The 20,610-nt window shown below is 41.2% G+C and overlaps 1 protein-coding gene across 1 annotated transcript in view; it reads right to left on the bottom strand.

Annotated features, from left to right (window-relative positions):
- The window catches only part of SLIT3 (slit guidance ligand 3), a 531,568-nt gene extending 513,896 nt beyond the window's left edge, over positions 1-17,672 (bottom strand). The window contains exons 1-2 of the mRNA XM_027810336.2: positions 17,206-17,672; positions 16,874-17,117 (exon numbers count right to left, since the gene is read on the bottom strand). Coding sequence (XP_027666137.1) covers positions 16,874-17,049 — 176 coding nt within the window. The 5' untranslated portion in view covers positions 17,050-17,117; positions 17,206-17,672. The remainder of the gene's footprint in view (positions 1-16,873; positions 17,118-17,205) is intronic.
- Between the last annotated feature and the right edge of the window lie 2,938 nt (positions 17,673-20,610).

Raw genomic sequence — 20,610 nt, 5'->3', positions numbered from 1 at the left:
CCTGCTATGTTCTAATAACAATTTAATTCAATACATATTTTGTTAGATGTTGAAGATTAAGTCACACAGAGTACATACACACTTGTTACAAACAGTGATGCTTGGAGCAACTGGAGCAAATCCTGCTTCATTGCAAGAATTCCTCTGAATTGCTTCCTCTTTCATTCTTCCTTAAAGACAACCTAGTAAATTTAAGACAGACTTTAAAATATTTTCAAGCATCAACATTCTCTGTAGCGTTCCAGTACGTAGCTTCAAAGAGCATTAGGAGTGCATGTTTCCTCCTTACATTACTTAGATTTCAGTTGATAATTACTCTCCTTAGCCACTCAACTCTTCCAAAGCATCCAGACATCATTCTTAATCTCCCCCTTCTTTCTCAGACTGTATCATGTTTATGACTTCGGAAGTGCACCCACTTGCCACTTCGCACTACAGGCTGCTGTCTTCTAGACTCACACACCTTGCAAAATATACACACTCATCTTAGGCAGCTCTGAGCCTGTATTTCTCTAATACAGAAGATCAGAACTGGGTTTGACAACACATCACCACCACAGTAAAACACAACTCTTACAAAAGAGCCAGTAACAAAGGCAATGCTGAAGTCTTGCAACAATCTTCAAATCAATAATTCAATACTTACATATAAATAAAAAAAAATCCTTATGCAAAATTCAAATCCTTTCATATAAAATGATGCAAAAATTCCAAACAACACTACTAGATTGCAGCAAGTTCCTACTACTCAGATGTCATTTTGCTGCCTGCTGAACCCCCTATGCATTATAGTCTCCAAGATAATTCAAAGCTTGGGCCCTCATCAGAGTTGTGAGTTTTGAACGTACCCAGGTGAATCCCTAACTTAATTCCTTAATGCTTCCAAGACTATAGTTTGTTGGGGTTGGTTTTAAATCAGCTGCCCATTTTGCAGCCAGCTCTGCTTGCCTCGTTATGCTTTTCCAGGCACATCGAAGCCAAAGCCAGCAGCACAAGGACCAGTTCACTCCCAGTACAGCTCACTAACGGTTTTGTTCGGGTTTTGAGCGGGTGAGGTATGGGCACTGTATGAGTTCACAGGTATACAAAAAGACTCTCGGCCTGATGGTCTTACTGCAGGTGGTGTGTTTGCCTTAAGACAAGCTTCTACTTAATGCATTTTTTTAAGTTACGCTGTTTTCTGATCTGGAAAACCACCAGACTCCAGGCCTAACCCTGTAAAGCTTTTGGTCAGAAAATAAGTCACTTCAAGTTGGTTCTCCTTCTAGAAGAAACAATTATTTCGTTTGGTTAAAGCTAGTTACTGTCAGTAAGAGTTCCAGAGCAACAACATTTCCCCCCTTTCAGAGAACCCTCAGGTGCCAACCTGGCACACACAGTGGCATTCCTAACCACAAAACTGAAGATCGCCTCTGATGTCCAAAACTTTTATAGCAGTAGCCAATTTTGCAGGTCAATGACAAACACAGGTCCTAGACGGGCAGTATTTGGGAAAATATTTATTGATCCATTCGTCTTTAGTGCAGGAAGACATGAACACAAAATGAAAAGATGTACAAAGTGAAAATAAACTGCAATCTACGTAGAAGGAAATCTAGAGCACCAGTTGCAACTTCATTCAAGTCATCAGATGTTTGTTCATTTATATTAATAGAGAATTCAATAAGAGCAGTAGAGAAATGCATACTGTATTTAGGAAAAATTAACTGCCATGCACTTCAAAAGACAGCTGTTACCCACGTTAGACAGCACTAGGATTTGTTCCTGTCCAACTGCTTTGTAAGGTAAGTATGTATTTCTAGTCATAGAACCTCAAACAAAATTTAGTTTCTGTTCCTGCTAAGTCTTCAAAGTGGCCACCACATACCAGCTCAAAACTGTACACATTTGTGTCACATGTGGGACAAACAAATCAGCATAAAACCCAATACTCTGAAAAGAATCTTAATTAAACCAATACCCCATGTAATCTACAGGGAAGGTGCGTTTCTCTTAACCTCATTTTTTGGTATTTTCCAACAAGGGATGCATAACATTTTTATGTCACACAGAACAATGCAATTACGAACTAACAAAAATACTCTTGTCCCCCAAGAACCAAACAGGTCAGGATCCAATACACCATTTAGAATTTACATCAAAAGCTAGGACTCAATTCATGAAATGTCCAGAAGTCCATGAAGAACAGAAGAAAAATAATTTCCCCACAAATTTAAGAGCAACTGTTTTGAGGATATAGCACACATTCTTTGTTAAGATTAATTTGTAATACATTCCAAAGGATTTATTTTATATGTTAAATCAACTTGGCAGTACATTCAAAATGTGGAGCTAAAATTCAAGTGATAACAATTGAATATTGATTCCTGAAACTAAAGAGTTACTGATATTTTTCATTAGCCCAATTCCTCCCAATAACTCAAGCAGCACACATTCTTGGGAAACAAAGCTTTTATTGTTTTGCCATTACACTGTTTGTGCATTTTCGCATTCAAACTGGCAACGGTCATCAAGAAAAACTTCTAGCAATATATTAGCTATAAAAGCAAGATAGGATGGTTTAGTGACAGACGGAGGTGCTCAATGCCTTCTTTGCATGAAGCCTTCAGTGACACAATACCCCAAATCTTTGTGTCTACAGACAAGGTTCAAGAAGGAGAGAAACAGCCAGCGGTGGCAGAAGATCAAGTCATCTCTTAAGAAATACTGACCCGTTCATGCCTGAGCGAACGGGCAGGATGGATCCGTTGGTGCAGAGACCTGGCTGATAAGGTGCACCCTGCTGTGACATCTCTGATACAGGTAACTATTATATTTGTCTTTAAAAACATCGAAAAGAATGATATGGCAAAGTGCAGGCTGGCCAGCCTCATTCTGGTCCCTGGAAAAGTCAGTGCAAACACTACTGGAAGCGATTTCTGGGCACACTGAAGAGGAGATGACTGAAAATAGCCAACAGATTGACCAGCGATCAACCACATTTGACCAGCTTGACTGCCTTCTATGCTGAAACATTGTGGATTAAGGGAGAACAATGTCTTTCTCTACACAAGGAACACTGTCCAGTTTTGGGCCCCTCCATCCAAGAAAGATGCCAATAAACTTGAGCAAGTCCAGTAAAATACTACTGAAATGATCAAGGGACTTGACCACATCAGCTGAGCCTGAGGAAGCTTGGCTTGTTTCATCTGCAAAAGGGCAGGCTTTGGGTGATGGATGAGCAGTCTTCCAATACGTACCGAGGGGCTACTCTGACCATGGAGCAAGGCTCTTCACTGAGGTATGCAGCAGAAGAGATAAAATGACCACAAAATGAAACAGGGGAGATTGTGGCTGTTTATAAAAAACCCCAACAAACCTGTTATTACCAGCAGAATCAAGCTGTGGAACAGGTTGCATAAAGATGTAGTCGTTTTCAAGACCCAGCTGGACAAATCCCTATGTAACCTGGTCTGAATTCCACGTTGGCCCTGCTTTGAGCCAAGGGTAGACTACAAGACCTCCTGAAGTCCCTTCCAACCTTAAAGATTTTAGGATTCTACATTTTATACAAAGAAAAAGGTAGAACATTTGTCGGTTTCTGTTCTGGGGGGAGGCGAGGGGTTCATATGAAGCTTTAAAATCTGAAGCACAAAGAAAACTACAGCAAATATTTTAAAACACAGTTGCTACAGAAACATGATTTAGTATGAAGAAACCAGGATGTGCATATTATAAAAAGTACAGTACTGTGTCATATTAGCCCAAGCATCGTTTTATTCATATAAAAAAACCCAGCCAGGGTTAACAGCCGCATATACAAAAACTTCATTTTTTTGCTTCTTTTCAATTCTGCATTTTATTTAACCATTCCTACTTAATTCCTCTAACTGTACCAAATCTTTCATAACCAGCATGCACCAGCTGGCCGTATGGATATTTGTAGCTCCATCAGTTCAGTGATATGCCAAAGACCAAGCAGTCACACAGGTAAAAATCAGACAATGTCAAACATGCTTTGGGCCATATTTTTATTCAACTATCAAATGGACAATCTCATCAGGATATGAACAGATATGTGCCTGCACTTCAATCTTTATCGCTTTTGGACTTTAAAGGTTACCCAAATGAATTTACATTCATTATTTCAATTAGTAATACCTTGTAAATCAGAGTAAAACACAACCTGTGGACTTCACAAAAATCTTCCAAGAACAATGACCATTCTTAAGAGTTAACATCATTAGTACAATTTATGGCAAACACACTTTCCCAAAATTTTAGTAATTTCTCCAGTGTGCTTAACACTAGTGTCAACAAAGGACTTCTAGAATGCAATAAATGAATTGGGAAACAAGGACTGACAAAATTTACTATTTTTCTTTTTGTTTTTTACCCTGACTCTTCTACACACTTGCCTTTTTTTATTGGTTTTTATTTTTTAATTCTATACACTATCAATCACAAGAGGCTCGGGGGGGGGGGGGGGGGGCGGGGCGTGGAAGAACTGCATATAAACCTCAGCAAAATTCATATTACTTTATTCCACAGAGACGATACCTGATGTTTGCATTTAAGTCTGCATTTCACTTAACTATGTGGTATATGACTGAATATAATGCAGTGAAAAAACTGCTACTTGTTAAGTGCTCTTTATTAACACAGACAATTTGATGCTTCAGACTTGAAATATTTCCTACCTGCCTCTGACTGCTGTCATTCTTGATGACTTAGGGAAAAGTTCTAGCAACAAATTGTTTTAGTGAAGCCCTACATGAAAATCAAGCCTTGATTTCATCTCCTTGCTCACCTTCAGACATGCACAGACTAGAAATTCTTCCCAGATCTTTTCCTGGAAATGTAATGGAGGTCCTTATGTTTTTTCTTCTGGGTTTCTTTTTGTTGTTGTTCAAGTTTTTTGTTAGTTTTTTTTTTTTTTTTTAATTTAAAAAGCATTCGCTTTCACCAACTCCATCCCTTCCAGAAGTACCACACTGAGCGTGTATTGTAGCTACTAAGGAGCAGATTAAGCCAAGAAGTGCAGTAAAAGATGCAGAATAGATTTAAAAGCAATATGAAATCTTGAAGAAATTTGTGTATTTGACTTGACCAGTTAGTATCCACATGTTACAACCACAAGCAGTTTTCTATACTCTCAAGTAGATTCCTGCCTTCCCTGTTCCGCCACCCCCAACCCCTCCACCTCCAACTTTTGGTTTTCAACAGGTCACTTGCTGGAATTGATCTCACAATATTTGTAAAATGAACACAAAACATAAGTTTTTCTAAACATGACTTGGGACACATATTTGGTGTTTCAAGTTACTGACACTACTTATGCTTATAAAACCACTTTGCACTAAGCTTACTGCATACTTAAGAACTGTCAAAGAACAACCCTGGAAAGTTAACATCAACTGAGAATAATTCATTTTCAACTTCTAAAAAAACAAAATCATAAGCAATTAGCTAAGAACCCCCTAGGACAAAAAAAAAAAAAAACTGGAAAACCACCCACCCCACCCAAAAAAAAAAATCCATAAAACATTTTTGATTGCTCCTTATCTTTTGCTGCTTTTTCATGTGTTATCTATTAAAACACAACTCCAAAGGAGCATTGGGCTGTTTCTTATTCTTTCACATTCTTATCTGAGAAACTTATATCCAGATGTGTCTTTTTGTCTCACTGTAAAGAGCCAGCCTTTGCCTTCGGGCTTTATTTCTCAATATCTATTTCCACTTCTGGAAAATTACTTTTTTTTGCTCAAGAAGTTTTCTTCCATGATTTGTGTCACCACTTTATTCTTGTCTCCAGCTTACCTCCCTACTGTATCTATTTAGGCATTTTGGAAATACAGAATTGCTTCCCTGTACTATTTCCTTACAATGAGTTCTCTTTTGCACTCCCCAGCTATATTTCTAATACACCATCCCTAACCAGCTCTACCACTTCAAGAGGATGAGGCTGCCAGCCTCTTCTCATCATGCTACAACTGCTTCAGAGAAGCTTGTGACCCAGAACTTCCCACCTCACTAGGTAATGCTGCAACTACTGCCACCCTCACCAAGAAAAAAACGTGTTTGGGTTTTTTTTGTTTTTTCTTTTTAAATGCTAATTTTGGAAAAATCTGGATGAAACAACTACTTAATATAATGCCTCCCTAGTCTGCCCAAAACTACCACACAGACAAAAAATACATTTGGGGAAAATGTGTAAGTTAAGGTCCCACTAAAGTCCAGGCAAAACGTGCTTTACAACTAACAGGAAGGTACAAGACATTTAAACTGCTTTTGGGCTACAGCTTTTTCTTGCTAAAATTCCTCAGTCATATATAAAGAATACAAGTGTTTTAATTAAACATTAGTGTTTCCATAAGTGTGGATGACCAGTACATATATGTGCAATGATTCATTTTAATGGGCTTGATATCATGTCATCATATTTGTTATATGAGCTTTATATGCTACATAAATACTAAAACAGAGAGAACGGACAATCAAGTCTTTGGTAGATGAGGATTCTGTGCTGTTTGCTATTTTCTTATTGTAAAGGGGGGAAAACAATCATTAATGCAAAACTAAATTATATTCTTACATACAGCTCTGAGTAACAATTAAAAATTTCTTTGGTCATCCATCTCTTACAAGAGAGTATGTCCCAAGGAACATAACTACAAAATTCTAAGGAAATGTCTTCCACTTCAGGATGAGCTTTTTGGAATCTCTAAAGAAAACCTGAAGTCAGGCATTTAAGTCTTTTCTACTTTGGTGCACATTGACTTGGAAAAGCTTTTTCCACAAACAAGTTTTTGTATTAAGTCAGTATTATGCAATATATGAGACTATCTACTGCTAACTCTAATAACCATTTTTGCCAGACAGACAACCGAGTGCTTCCTCAATTTTAAAACTACTGAAATATGTAAGTGCTCATTATTCACCAGCACATACCCAGAGAAAACGTCAGTGAAAACAATACAGCAGGACAGTTTGGCTTAACTGACTTAGTTTTGACTATAACCTGAGAAAGTGCAAAAGGCTCAACTCGTCGTCTGCATCTTTTAAAACCTGTAAAGGTCATTTATTAGAGTCCCAGAACAACATACACCAGTAATACCTTACAAGCTACTAATTCATTTATTTTGTACAAGTTAACTAACACATTCCTTTCTTGCCGCAGGAATAAAGGAAAAAGACCAACTGAAAAAACAGGGATTAAGAAACAGTCCTCCGAACTATTAGTATGCACAACAATGCACCTGTGCCTCTGCTTTCGGCATGTTATTTCCATAACAGTTAAATGCTTATCTTTCAAAACATTTCATGAGAATGTTCATTCACATACGCTTCCCCTCCACGCCACCCCCACCCCCCACCCCCCGTCAAGCAGCCAACCTTGACGGAATCTAGCTCTTGGAAAAAAAGTGTTTGGAGCCAGACATTAAAAAGTGTGGTTTATAGTGCTGTGATTTTGGAGATCAGGACCTCAGATTCACCAATATGAAATGTATCACCATTTCTTTTATCATGCCTAGGAGCACCCTTAGATCAAGATTTCTTTATATTAAACATTGCACAAAAAGATCCCAACAAGCTTTCAGCAAACACAAGAGAAAAGGGCTGAAGACAAGCAGATGAAACAGCACTGATGGGTACAGCAGGCACTGCTCTCAGCTCTGATGTACCCTGACTTGCATTACATGTTTTTAACTGATACAATGAAGATGAGAGTAAATTTAAAATTTTGCAAAGCAACCTTTCTTTTTATTTTTAAATGAGGACAGCTCCTCCAAAGCAAGGGCATTAAAATGGAAGGAAAAAAAAAAAAAAAAAATCAGAAACGCAGTTCATCACCATCCCCCACCACCTTCTACAAGGACGTTCACAGGCTGTTAAAATCGGTTACTGATCTCCAAATCATTAACTCCAGAGTAGTTTATCCCTCCACTTACATCGAGTCCTGGTTGAAAAAGAACCACCGAACTTCTGTCTACGTGGACAAAAACAACTGCGAAGGTACACAGAGAAAACATGCTGAAAAATTACAGGCAACTGATTTGTCTTGTTCTTTTGGGTGATTGCCTGAATGTACAGTCACAGCATAATGTCACTACAGTATCCCCGCACAACAGAAGGAGGGTTAAAGTCTCTCCAATAAAACTCCTAAATATAGCATCGCTGCTAAAAGCCTTGCTGCTCAAACTGGAACGAGCACAGGTCCACCTAGCAGCTAGTGAGGCATCAACAGTAAGAACGTTGTCTCCCAAAATTCTCAGTGTTGCTTGGACTCAAAACGCATTTCATAGGCATTTGAGGGTCTTCATTAGTAACCTGATGTAATTCCAAAAGGTGGTTTCCTCACCACAGCTGAAAGCAGGAATGTGGTTACATGGACCCACCTGCAGGAAGAACAGAGGCCTCTCCTTAGGCCATCCCTTTGACATAAGAAGTTACGAATAATTTTTGCAACAGTACACAAATTCTGAAACCAATTTAGAAAGACATTACAGATAGGTTTTGCAGGTTGCTTGATGGGAAGTCAAGACAAGACCAGCTTTACAACACTGAGTTTCCTTCCTCATTTCAGCCAAACTGATGTTTATTGAAAATGCTCCCTTCATCAGTGGAAGAATATCGCCGTCAGTTAAAATGATTTCCACCTGAGAACAAAATTAAATTAAGGTCTCAGAAAAAGCAGCAACTCACATATAGAAAGGTAAAAATCTAATTAAAAGCTCCAGAAATCTATCAATCATAAGATTAAAAACATATATTGCAGCCATCAAACAGATGGTGTAAAACTGAAATACAAGACAAATTTATTCTGAGAGACAACTGACAGACCAGATTCAGTTGGGGTGAAAAAACAAAAAAAAAAAAAGAAAAGAAAAGAAAAGGAAAAAGCTGAAAATAACTGGCAGAGAGGTAAAAATCAGTCTCTTGAAGTCTCTTTTCTACAGAGAAGGCACTCAAGCCATGCTAAATTTACTCCGAGTACAAGACCACAAACCTGTTCCCCTCACATAAATAGGTAGGTAGATCTTTTATGCATTTAGTACCGTTAGAAAAGACCGTCAGGTGCTTTCAAGGCCATTTCTCGATGGGGAAGAATAAGTTCTTGCTGTTCATGAGAGCCATACACGGTCTTAAATGATATGTCTGACTGGACAGCATTGAAAACAGATTTGAAAAGAAGCAGAGCATTATGGATCTCTGAGGAAAGACTTCAAAAATACTGACAACAGAAGAGCTTGGGCCATGTTGCAGCCCAAATATTACTAGAACCCAGCCCTTTCTTACACTGAAAATTACTTAAAAACAAACAAAAAAGTCAAATTGATATAGCCTCACTCTAGCAAACAAAACCCATTAATGAACTTACAAGGGATGGAAGTGACAACAGCAACCCCAAGCCAAAATCCATACAACAGCAATGCACTTGAATCAACAAAAAATAAGAGAAACTCCCTGTCACCCAAGAAGCAAAAAAAAGCCAAGGACAGGGCGCACACTCCACCAGCCTATCTCAAAGACTTCACAAGATGGGGCACAAAATTTACCTCTATCATGATAATGTTCTCTGAACACCACTGCTCATCTACAGATATATACATCTATATATTCTGTAATAGAAGCATATGGATAGACAATCACCTGAAGAAACCATTGCCACACATTACTCCTCACCATTCTCCATGATGTCGTCAACATCATTTTTCTTCAAAAAGCTTTGCCATTTGAAGTTCGCTTTAGTTTTCTCCCCCAAATTATCTTGATTCCTTCCTCACCTGAAGTTAGAAACTTGCTTTGTCTCAACTTGAAGAGGACAAATGGCACTGCTTTGTCTTGCAGGAGCAAAAAATAAACCAAACAGGAAAAGAAACGTTAGGGAACTGTGGGACTGTAAGACAATGGGTGTGAATGTTGAGTCCTACCACTGCCTTCATCAAAACTCCACCAGAAAGCTAAATGTTCGTATGTTAAAACTAACATATGATCTGCTAGCCCTGGAGAAGCATACTTGCTCAGAGTCACACTTTTTCTCCAGCTACAGAAGATCAGCCACTGTTGAAGGGTGTTTCAATACCAAGCCATGGAAATTCTTTACCTGATCCAGTGTCTATCCGTAGTCATAGAGAGCAAACAGGTGAAAGAACCAAGAGGTACTATGTTACTCATGAAAAACATCCATAACGTCTTCCTGAGGTTAACACAACATTTGAGATAATTCTGTGGCTATAGTATTACAAGACAGTGAGGCTTACATCAAGAGCAAAGTCGAGCAGCAGACCAGCACTTCATATAAAGCACCCAAGTGTTCCAGGTTAACTTGGAAAGAAAAAAAATCAGCCCTTCAGCCACGTTTGCTACAGCACAGCACCTCAGGGTGCTCACCTCACAAGACAAGAGGCTCCAAAACTTGCAAATTCATAATCATTCCAAATTGGAAATAGGTAGTTATGTTACCTCAGTAGCAAGATAACTTATGTTTTGTAGGTTCAAATTTAGAGAAAGAGAGGCAAGTAAGGCAAAAAGAAAAATACTAAGGAAATCAGGAATTACGGGGGGGGGGGGGGGGTGTTGGGGGGAGGTGATTTACTTCTTAACTTAATCTGTAGATTATTTTTTTTTAAATGTATCTATTTATTTCAATTGCTTGAAAAATTACTTGAGTGGCCAACTACAGCCCTCAGCCAAAGGTGAAAGAAAGCTCAACTCAAGTTCAAACTTCGGAAGATTTATCTGAACGTTACACCATCTTTAGCAGGTGTACTATGTGGGAAACAAAGAGCAACACAGTTATGACTAGGAAAGGATCCTGACATATTTCAACCTGAACTCAAAGAAAAAACATTTTCCATTAATTTGTAGTGAATCAAGTGTAAACCAACATAACTACAATATTAATCCATGGCTTCTATTCTCCATCTTTGTCCAGGAATAATTAAATCTTCTAATCAAGGAAAAATTGATTCCACTAGACCATCATCAGACAAAACGTTATTCATTTTAAAAGATCAGCTGCAGCAACAGGCAGCACATGGAAAGGAGCACCGTGGGCACCAAAAGAACTATAGCAAGAGTTCTAGAAGTGTTAATCTTCAAGTCATTTGAGCTATTAGTTCCTGGGAGGGACACATCCTCATTTAAGGCTTGTGAGCAGCCTCTCCAGTAAACAGGCTCAATTCTTAACAGGCAATGGCTGAAACTTACTCCTTGAATACCCTTATCAGAGCCAAGTTCTTTTCCCCACCATCCTTATAACTCCCCAAGCATCTTGGGAGATTTCGGGGGGAAAACCATTTTCTTTCTGCTCTGTGGAAACCGAGGAGTAACTTAGATACTAATGAAATGCACAAAACAAATCGTATCAGATGTTAACGTCCATGCAGGACAGGTTATTTTTGTTTCCAACATAACTGTGAATGGTTGAACTAAAAAACAAACAAAGAAATGCTTGGCAGTGACATCCCAAAACATTACCCATACTACTCTACTACAAAGGTCAAACAACTTCAGAACAATCAACATAGACAGTGTACAAGAAGAAATTTTATACAGATTACTGTACAAATAAAAAAGTATCAGGATTTACTTATTTTTGGCCTTGCAATCCACCTATACAGGTACGCTATACCAACTTTGATACACACTTCCCCAAACTCATGCCCACACAAATTCTGAGGGACAAAAGCAACACTTGTAATCTATATTTTAGGACTTCCCAAAAGACAACGGCTGTTCTTTAGAGGGCTAACTTTCTTTTCACTTAATTCTTTTGCATGAATCAATACTCAGCTGCCAAAGTAAGAATATGAAAGTAAATAGTCTCAGAGCAACTAATTAAAAAATTCTGCAATAAGTAGCCTGGTCTCTTTGATCTCAGACTTCGATACAAATTTGTGCAAACAAATACAGACAACAGGACAACGGCCACTATTTATTTCTGTAGCTTCCAAATTACAGCAGCTAATTTCATCCTCCGTCCTGTTTCCATCACTTCAAAACAAGATAACAAATTTAATAGTGCAAGACTGACCTTATACAAGTGCATGTCAAGCACAAGTACTCAGCTTTAAATTAGTAAAGGGACATATCCATATTAAATTAAGCAGCTCAGTCAAGTTTTCCTAGTATCAGTAGCTCTAAGAGCAAGCTCTTCAAAGCCAAAGCCATGTATGTCTACTTTCTGACACATGACCTAGGGAAAGGGGGGAAGGGAATAAATTAAAAATCTCCATGCAAGGTTTTGGAGACTATTACTACACAAACAAATGAGTGGTAATCCCTAGTGGGAAGAACTCTAGAAAAACAGAATGTCAATGTAAGAGTCAGTATAATTATATTTGCATGTGTTTAACATTGCGTTCTGCCGTAATATGGAAGCATTCAAGACAGGAGCTTAGATTTAATTTGGAGACAAAATTGAGGAAGTTGAAGACTTATTACAAGCCAGTGCAACTTCAGCAGCTACATGCACCTAGGCCAAAAACACCATAATAATATATTTGTATAACAGAAACCCCAGACCACATGAAAACTCCAGAGTAAGCAGATGACTAAGCTTCTAAATTGCACCTAAATGTGGACACACTCAATTTAGCTACTCAGACAAAGCACGGAACGGATTAGTCTTGCATACGTTATCGATTTAGCAAGGTAAAGAACTCTTCAAAGTTAAAGACAAAACAAAACAACAAATAACACTGGAGAGCTATCATAATTGACAAGATTCAAAGCCAACAAGTATAAGGTCATCAAGAACTCCAACATAGCTAAATTCTCCAAAGAAACATTTATACATATACACAGACAGGGAGATAGCTAGACACGAATGGAAGAACACCACAAAGGCTCATATATTAAAACAGAAAGCAGGTACTGACCCAGAAGACTTCTGAGCAGTTTCTCCGTAACACTTATTGCTTTCAGAGCCAAAGAACACAATGGCCAAGCAGGTGGCTTTGATCTGCTCACTGCATTTACACACCATCTCAAACTAAATTTGACTATCAGCTTTAGTAAGTGTTACAAAAATCCATGTGTGTAATATTTTACATTTATAGAAAACATTTCCACTGAAGACAATTACATAAATAATCACATATAAGAACTGAGGCACTGCTAAGCAAAGTCTGATTAAAGGAGCTTGATGAAGCAATCCTAAGGAACTTTTCAGAAAGGTTAAAGATTCAAGATTTTTATGGATGTATTTACATATTCTGAATTTCTCAACCCGTAACTTCTGCTTCCTTTATCAGCACAAAACATCTTATCAGTTGCATAGCTTACAAAAAGAAATCACTGTGCCCACCCTCAAAAGTTAACTATTCCATTATTATTTTTCTCCATAAAAGGACTATAAACTTTTTCTGGTAGGATGTTAAGCTACTTAGCAATCACGGAATGGATCAGTAAATACTAATGACAATCCACAAGGTCAGCTATATCATTCTGCTCACACACAAGGTCCTCTGTGGAACATCCATCTTGCAGTTTGAGGAAAAGTCTCAGACCTCCTTTCGTATGACATGATGGCTATTCTGAGGGTTCCTTCTCTAGAACTAAGGCAAATAGAAGTCGCTCCTGGAAGCGACAAATATTTGTTTCACCCCTTATTTTCTCCAGACTGCATAATTTCTTTGTGTAGTAGTATACAGCATTCACCTCTTTTTAGATCTTCACAAAACCTAACCGAGCAAAAGCTTCCATCTATACCACACAATTAGAAGACTATCATAGAATGTAATAACAAGGTAGACTGCAACACAAACCTAATACTACTTGCTATATTTGTAAAGCTACTATTACAGATGAATGTGTAAAAAAAAGTTTAGGATAGATTTACAATTCTGTTTCTGTGACCACTGGTTAACCTGTGGATTCCCCTCAAAACAGAAATCACAGGTACAACTCTTTACAAAAAACTACACCTTCAAAGCACTAAAAAAAAAAAAAAAAAAAAAAAAAAAAAATGCAGCAAGAAAGTAAAGAAAGCAAGCATCACATTTCTCATGAAGGACCAGTAATCAAAGCTCTGGTGATGCCCATTTCTTCAGGTGTCAGGAGATGATCAGTAGTTCATTTATTAAAACTGCTCAATACTCCCTTCCCAAAGAGCTTTCCCATTTTTTTTTTCCTTAGTGTTACACTTCCAGTTTTCCTGGGGTTTCATATTAACATGAATTTAAATAATATTTAACTTGGCTCCACTAGCCCAAACAATCTCTAACATTTATACAAACATAACTCAAAAACCTTAATGGCAAAATATTTTAAGTGGTGCCATTAGATCTCTTATTAATTAAAGCAAAAAGTTTCCAACTTGAACAGGTATGCAGAATTTTTAGCTCAAGAGAATGCATAAAGAAGCGAAGACCTTTTCATAGCACAAGACTCTAAAAAGTCACTTGGTGTGTGGCCATCAAGAAACCTGTTAAAATTATATCTCCCAAATATAAATATTTATCCAAGATTAAACACATCTTTGTCATTTCAGATACAATCTATTTGGTTTTATTTACACGTTAAACTAGTTAAAGACTACGCATCAACCCGGTGTTGGGTCATAGTCACAGGTTGCCATGGACCACAGACAAAAATTAGGTACTCTGATATATCCAGTGCTGACTGATGTTTCACTTACGAGCAGAATTTAGACTCTGAGGAATACGAAGTCTTTTTCTCTCTGCTGCTCACATTAGAAAATTCCAGTTAGTGCAATTAGAAATGTAGATTTGAAAGAACTGATACAAGCTTTAAAACACACTTGTAATAAGGACAATAGCGAACACTATAAACACAGTGACAGGCTCACGTGGACTAACAGAATGAAAAGTGAAGACAGTATTTAAAAATATGGAATGATGTGTTACTATGTGATCCTTTGTATACTACTTCCAGAATGTTTCAGCCACCGAGTACTCCAATACAAGGATTTAAACACCAAACCAAACAAACAAACCATCCAACAGGGCTACATTTCATATGTATCAGTAGTGTATCTCTGAGGTTAAGTATTCACACCGAATATTGTGAAATAGCTACTATTGTTCTTCACACAGCCATTAATCTCAAATTTAAATCTGTAAATAACAGCAAAAATTATCAGGACCCAGAGCACACTGATTACACTCTCCCTCATTCTGTTTATCACTTAACATACCAATGCCAAGCAACTTACTCTTTTGGTTTAACTGCTTACGGAAAGCAAGGGAAGTTAACATCTCTATTAAGTAAACTCTCACAAATGAAACCCAGTAACAAAACTAATTCAGGCCCCCTAAAGCTTAGGCAGTAATAAATTACCATTTTTAAGTTCTTCTCAGGTGGCCAACTAACCTTACATTTGCGAATCGTTTTAGCCTGAAATTTGTAAGTTTAGTTCTAGCCTTTGACTCTTAAAACCATGCAAACACACCCCACCAAGGAGGCATACAAAACACTGCATTACCACACGTACTTACTCTGGCTGGCTAGGAATACTACTTCGGTAGCGGTTTGTTGTGGTACTTGTTGTTTTGGGGTTGGGTTGTTGGGGGGTTTTTATGTCTCTAAATTGCCAGGTTGCTACCCATCAATTTTAGAGATACACAGTTTCACGCAGAACTTAACCTTCCCATAACGCTCACATATGAGAAGTGTTGCTCACACAGCTAGGGTTACAAGGAAGGCTGATATGGCCACAAAACATTAAAGACATTAGAACAAGGAAGCAAGAAATCTGCACAGAGCTATCATTTAAGAGCTCTCAGCACTATAAAACACATTTAGAAACATTCAAGGATGCTATAAAATTTCATTTGGGGACAGAACTCAGATTTTAAGAGTGCTCTATGCACAAAAACTTTGTTAGCTTAGTAACTCCATCTAGCCTGATTTACTAGAAGAAAAACTGCTTAAGAGTTTGCAGTTTCCCCAAGTCTATGACCCAGAAGGAAATAAAATAGGAAGTCTGGCCATACAAGCTATGGCATTTGCTTACAAGTTCAAAACCGTTTTCAGTTATCAGCCAGTCCACATCAGGCACAACTGACTGCACTGCCCTGGGGTCATCTGCAGAGCTGTGCTGAAGCTCTGCTTAACATTCCGGTCTGGACATCTTCATATCTAGCACCGGGCATTCCCTGAAGTGTGCCACATGCCATGTATTAAGCAATGTCGGAGATGCCGTCCGCTGCACCACATGAGGGCCAGAACTGTATCAGAGGCCTGAAGTTTGCCTTCGTGAGTGAAAAGTAAAGTAAAACCTCATGAGAACTTATGATACAGAAGATTTACTCTGAACAAACGCATTACATTCTCCCGTGCTGACGTTGGAAACACTCTGCAACATTGCACTACTATCATAAACCATGAAGTAAATGAAAAATTGAACAGCCAGCTTCCCTGCAGCAGTTGAAGACAGAAATTAGAGGATGCTTTAATGTGACTTCTTAGCCATTTCAATTAGTTTACGGCAGTAGTTGATTTTTCCACGGTGTTGAAGTCACCGTGTTGAGAAAGTAAGGAGAAACTGCTACCAGCCACCAGGTGAAAACATCCAGGTTTCTAATTGCATATTAAACTGGCATTTGCATTGACAACGATTATTGCTGGGAGCACTCCGGGTAGAGCCGTAAACTCCATTACAAACAAGTCACTACAAAACCCGATCAGACAGTAACTGAAACTGAAAAAAACCATGAACCTGACTATTTTTTTAAAAGCAGTAACAGCAGCAGGGCAGCTGTAACTGCTGAAAAGCTCCTCCCCTTCCCTCCTGAAAACATTAATCCGTGTCTGATCACTGAAAGTGCTGCTGTATGTGCCCTGCACTCATAGGCAGGTGTTGCCAAACTCATCCCAGGTGCTTCTACAAGTACTTGAGGAGCTCTTAAGGGTTTGTACTTACAGTCTCTCTGCGTTCCTGGGAATATCCCTCGGTACAGTTTTGAGTCCTAGTCCGTGACAATCCACGTTGGAAGCGATACATGTACATTTATGCGGGCATCCTCCCACAGGCATCCAGCTCCCAAAGCTCAAGATCGTTCCAAGGCACAAAAACGCACTTCTTCCACCAGGCGACATGGTTTCTTGATGGCTTCAGCGGGTATAAAAGTGTGTGCAAGCGGCCGGCCCTTAAAGATGAAACGCCTCTAAGAAGAAAAGGAAAAGAAAACAAGAGGCTTTTAGCACAGCCCAAGGGAGCCCACCGCTGCCATCCTCGCCGGAGCTCCAGCAAACCTTCAAAGCGCCTGAAAGGGTCACGTTAGGTGGGAGAAGGTGGGGAATTGCCTCTCGGGCTCGGCTTTCTCTCTCTTATCTGCAAACGGTACCAGAAGGCAGAGAGTTCAACAGAGCTTGAGCCAGACGCGTCCTCAGATGAAAGCGAAGCCGCGAGCGGAGGCGAACGCACACAAAACATCCATCAGCGGCGGCGACAGCCTCCCAGGCAGCCTCCCCCGCTCCGCATGGCCCCACCTGGGCCGGGCAGGTAACCCGCCGGGGGCTGGCGGCCGCGGTCTCCCCGGGCGCTCCCTGCCACCGCTCGGCTGCTGCCGCCGCGGGCCCGCGCCCCCGCGCTGGCGGCCGGCGGAGCCGGGACCGGGAGGCGGCGAGCGGAGGCGGCGGAGGCGGCGGCGCTCCCAGCCGCTGCTGCGCTGCCCGCCCGCTCCCCATTCACTGGGCATGGCAGCCGGGCGAGCGCCCGCGGCGCGGTGCCACCCCTCCCCCCTCCCAAAATATCACCCGCAGCGCCCATTGGCTGCGGGCGCCCTGACGTCACCAAACTGCTGAACTTTTGGAGCGGAGGGAGGGTGAAAGTTCGGGGCCGCGCCGGCCCCGCCGAGCGCAGCGAGGCAGCGGGCTGGGGCAGCGGGGCCGGGGCGCAGCGCAGCGAGGGACCGGGGCGAGGCAGCCGGGCCGGGGCGCGGCCCAGCGAGGCAGTGGGGCCGGGGTGCCGCGCGGTAACGCAGCGCGGCCGCGGGGGCCGGGCGGAGCGGCACCCAGCGGCCCCCCGTGCCCCGGTTGCGCCCCGCAGCCCCCACCCCGCCTGGCGCCGCGGCTCCATTGTCGGGGCGAGCCCGCCCCCTTCCCCGGTTCGGGTTTCGGCCAGGAATGTGCGGGCCGCGGCGCGGGGACCGGCGCTCGCACGTTCCCCCGCGGAGGGGACTCGGCTCCTTTTGTTCCCCGCGTTCCCACTCCCCGAGTACCCCCTGGCGGCGGCAGGAGGACGCTCAGCGCCCGCCGGGGACGCGCCGCGGGCAGCCCGGTCCGCACCGGCCCCGCTCGCCCCCCGCACCGGCCTGGCCCCTCGCTGCGGCCGCTGCTGCGCTCCCAGCCCGGGAACTCGGCCCCTGCTTGAACTCCGGCAAAAATTTTAGGGACTAAGTAAAGGGGGCTGCCTTCCCGTGGCTGTTCCAGCCTGACTCGGTTCAGTTTGAGGCGCAGAACGTTGTACCTAAAGCCTACTAAAGACAGCACGCAAAAATGCAGCACAGCCTGAAAACTTGCTGGTGTTGAGTTCTGGGAAACACACGGGTAAGGTACGTGGTAGCCCAGGAGCAGGCAGGTTCTCCCTGCAGTAGCACACACAGGGATAGAGAGGGCCTGACCCAAAACAAAACCGGTGTATGCATGTCATGAGAACCTGTTTCAAAATACCTAGTCCCTTATTTTGCAGACTTAAAAACAGATGGAAAGGCACATCTATGCATCACATACTTCAGGACACTGATAATCTGTTCTTCATCTGCATCACAGACCCTTGGTTCATGGCTATGGAGTCTAGGCTCTGCTCCTGCAGGCAGTGAATAGTTTTCCTTTTCACGGTTCCACAATGATCATGGCCAGCATTACCACGAAACTCTCAAAACCCCTCCAAAAGATTTGACAAGGCTGCGTTACATTAGGGTTCAGCTGCTTGGGTTGTGCTCAAAATTGTTCACAGAAAATAGCTGAGAATGCTAAAAATTTGGTATCTTAAGTGAAGGGCTTGTACAAAAAAAATCCCCCCTGTAAGATGCTCACCTTATGATACAGATGTACATTCCAGTGTGCAGTAGCACATTGTAAATACCTGTTCACCGTGTTTTGATTACAGAAATTTGTAATTTTCTGAGGCATTCCTGCCCACCTTGTAGCTGGTTTTGCCCAAACCAGTGAAATGTCCCCCCGTAAGGCCAGCCAAGCAGCCACCTGCCCACTGCCCTCCCTAACAAGCAGACTCAATGTTCCAGAGCATTTCCCTGCAGAGAGAAATTTACCAAAGAGCACATTCAAGAACACAAGTTAAACTTCACCTCTCCTGGTCTTTGTCTGAAAAAGCAACAGTGATTTTCTCATTTTATAGTGAATTATTTAGATGAAAAATTTCATTTTTATAGAGAGACCATTTTGATCAAGCCTTGAGATTGAACCACTTACATGACTAGACCCCAGGCGCAGTTAACTGGTCCTTGTATAGCAGTATCCAATGCGAGAATGCTCAGTGACAAATGACACAAGGTTTGAAAATGCACAGAGGGACTTGGCCGTCACCCCTTTAAGTGGCTGCTTATGCTGCTTCAGGAAAGATTAGAAAATACTATTCTCCCACCTCTCCTAAATCTACAGAAACCAAAAGTTTGGGAAGGTGTCATTCTGCCTGGATCCCCAAAGGAACCCCTCCTTTCCCAGAGCAAAAGGCAGAGGAAGATCACTTCAGCCTCCAGCATTAACAGACGAAGTAAGGCACAAAAGCCACAACTAACCCCTCTCCAGCCTTAGGTACCCAAAGCAGCAATGATAACTGTAGAAGCTTGAACCGTGTCCCTCTCCTTTAACCCTCTTGAGAGGGCAAAAGCACGGACAGCTCCAGGCATGTCATTGACACTCATCGCTATCTATTTTGAGGCAAGCACCCTCCATCAAGTGTTAGCCTACAAGACATCAGCTCTTGAACAAGGAACAGCTGGTTCAGACCAGACAAGACAGAAATTACACTGCTTCGGAAGACAAAGTACTCTGAAAGCTCTGAAGTCTCCTCCACACAGACTGAAGGTATCCATCCTTAGCTCATTCAAGCAGTGAAAATACTTTTGTTGGAACCTAACTTTCCTTGGCAGCCAGACAACATCATTCCAAAGAGAGACATTTTTTCCTGTTCTAGTTTAGTAGCAAGCAGCTTCCCAGCTACAAAGATAGCCATATGGAGAGGCACACCTTGCCTCAGGATGGCAGTACAGAAGCTGTTGGATGGTAAGTAAATATGATTGCAGGTAATGCAAACATTGTAGCCTAATGGTGGCTTTTTTTTTTTTTGTTTTTAATTACAAATGTTTAGCTGTGATGAACTTCAAATTCTAAGAAATGCTGAACTCACTCCCCAAAACCTCTTCAACACTGTCATCCATGGCAGTCAACATATTCCATGCTTCACTGCTAATCCCTCACAACAAAATTTCCCTGGAAAGGGCAAGTAAACCAGACAAAATGGCAGAAAAATAGATGAGCCAAAAGCCAAGCTTATCCTTGAATTACGTTTAATTATTGTAAAAACTAAAAGACATGTTTTCCTATGCTCCAGCTAAAATAGCTCTTAAAAGGAGATGGTCACATATTCTCAAGACATGCCACAGTGAAGCAGTGTTGACTCTGCTGTGTTTCCTT

Source organism: Falco cherrug, chromosome 8 (genome assembly GCF_023634085.1).
Source record: "Falco cherrug isolate bFalChe1 chromosome 8, bFalChe1.pri, whole genome shotgun sequence".
In the NCBI taxonomy this organism is placed as follows: domain Eukaryota; kingdom Metazoa; phylum Chordata; class Aves; order Falconiformes; family Falconidae; genus Falco; species Falco cherrug.
This window is presented reverse-complemented; position numbering and strand designations above follow the sequence as displayed.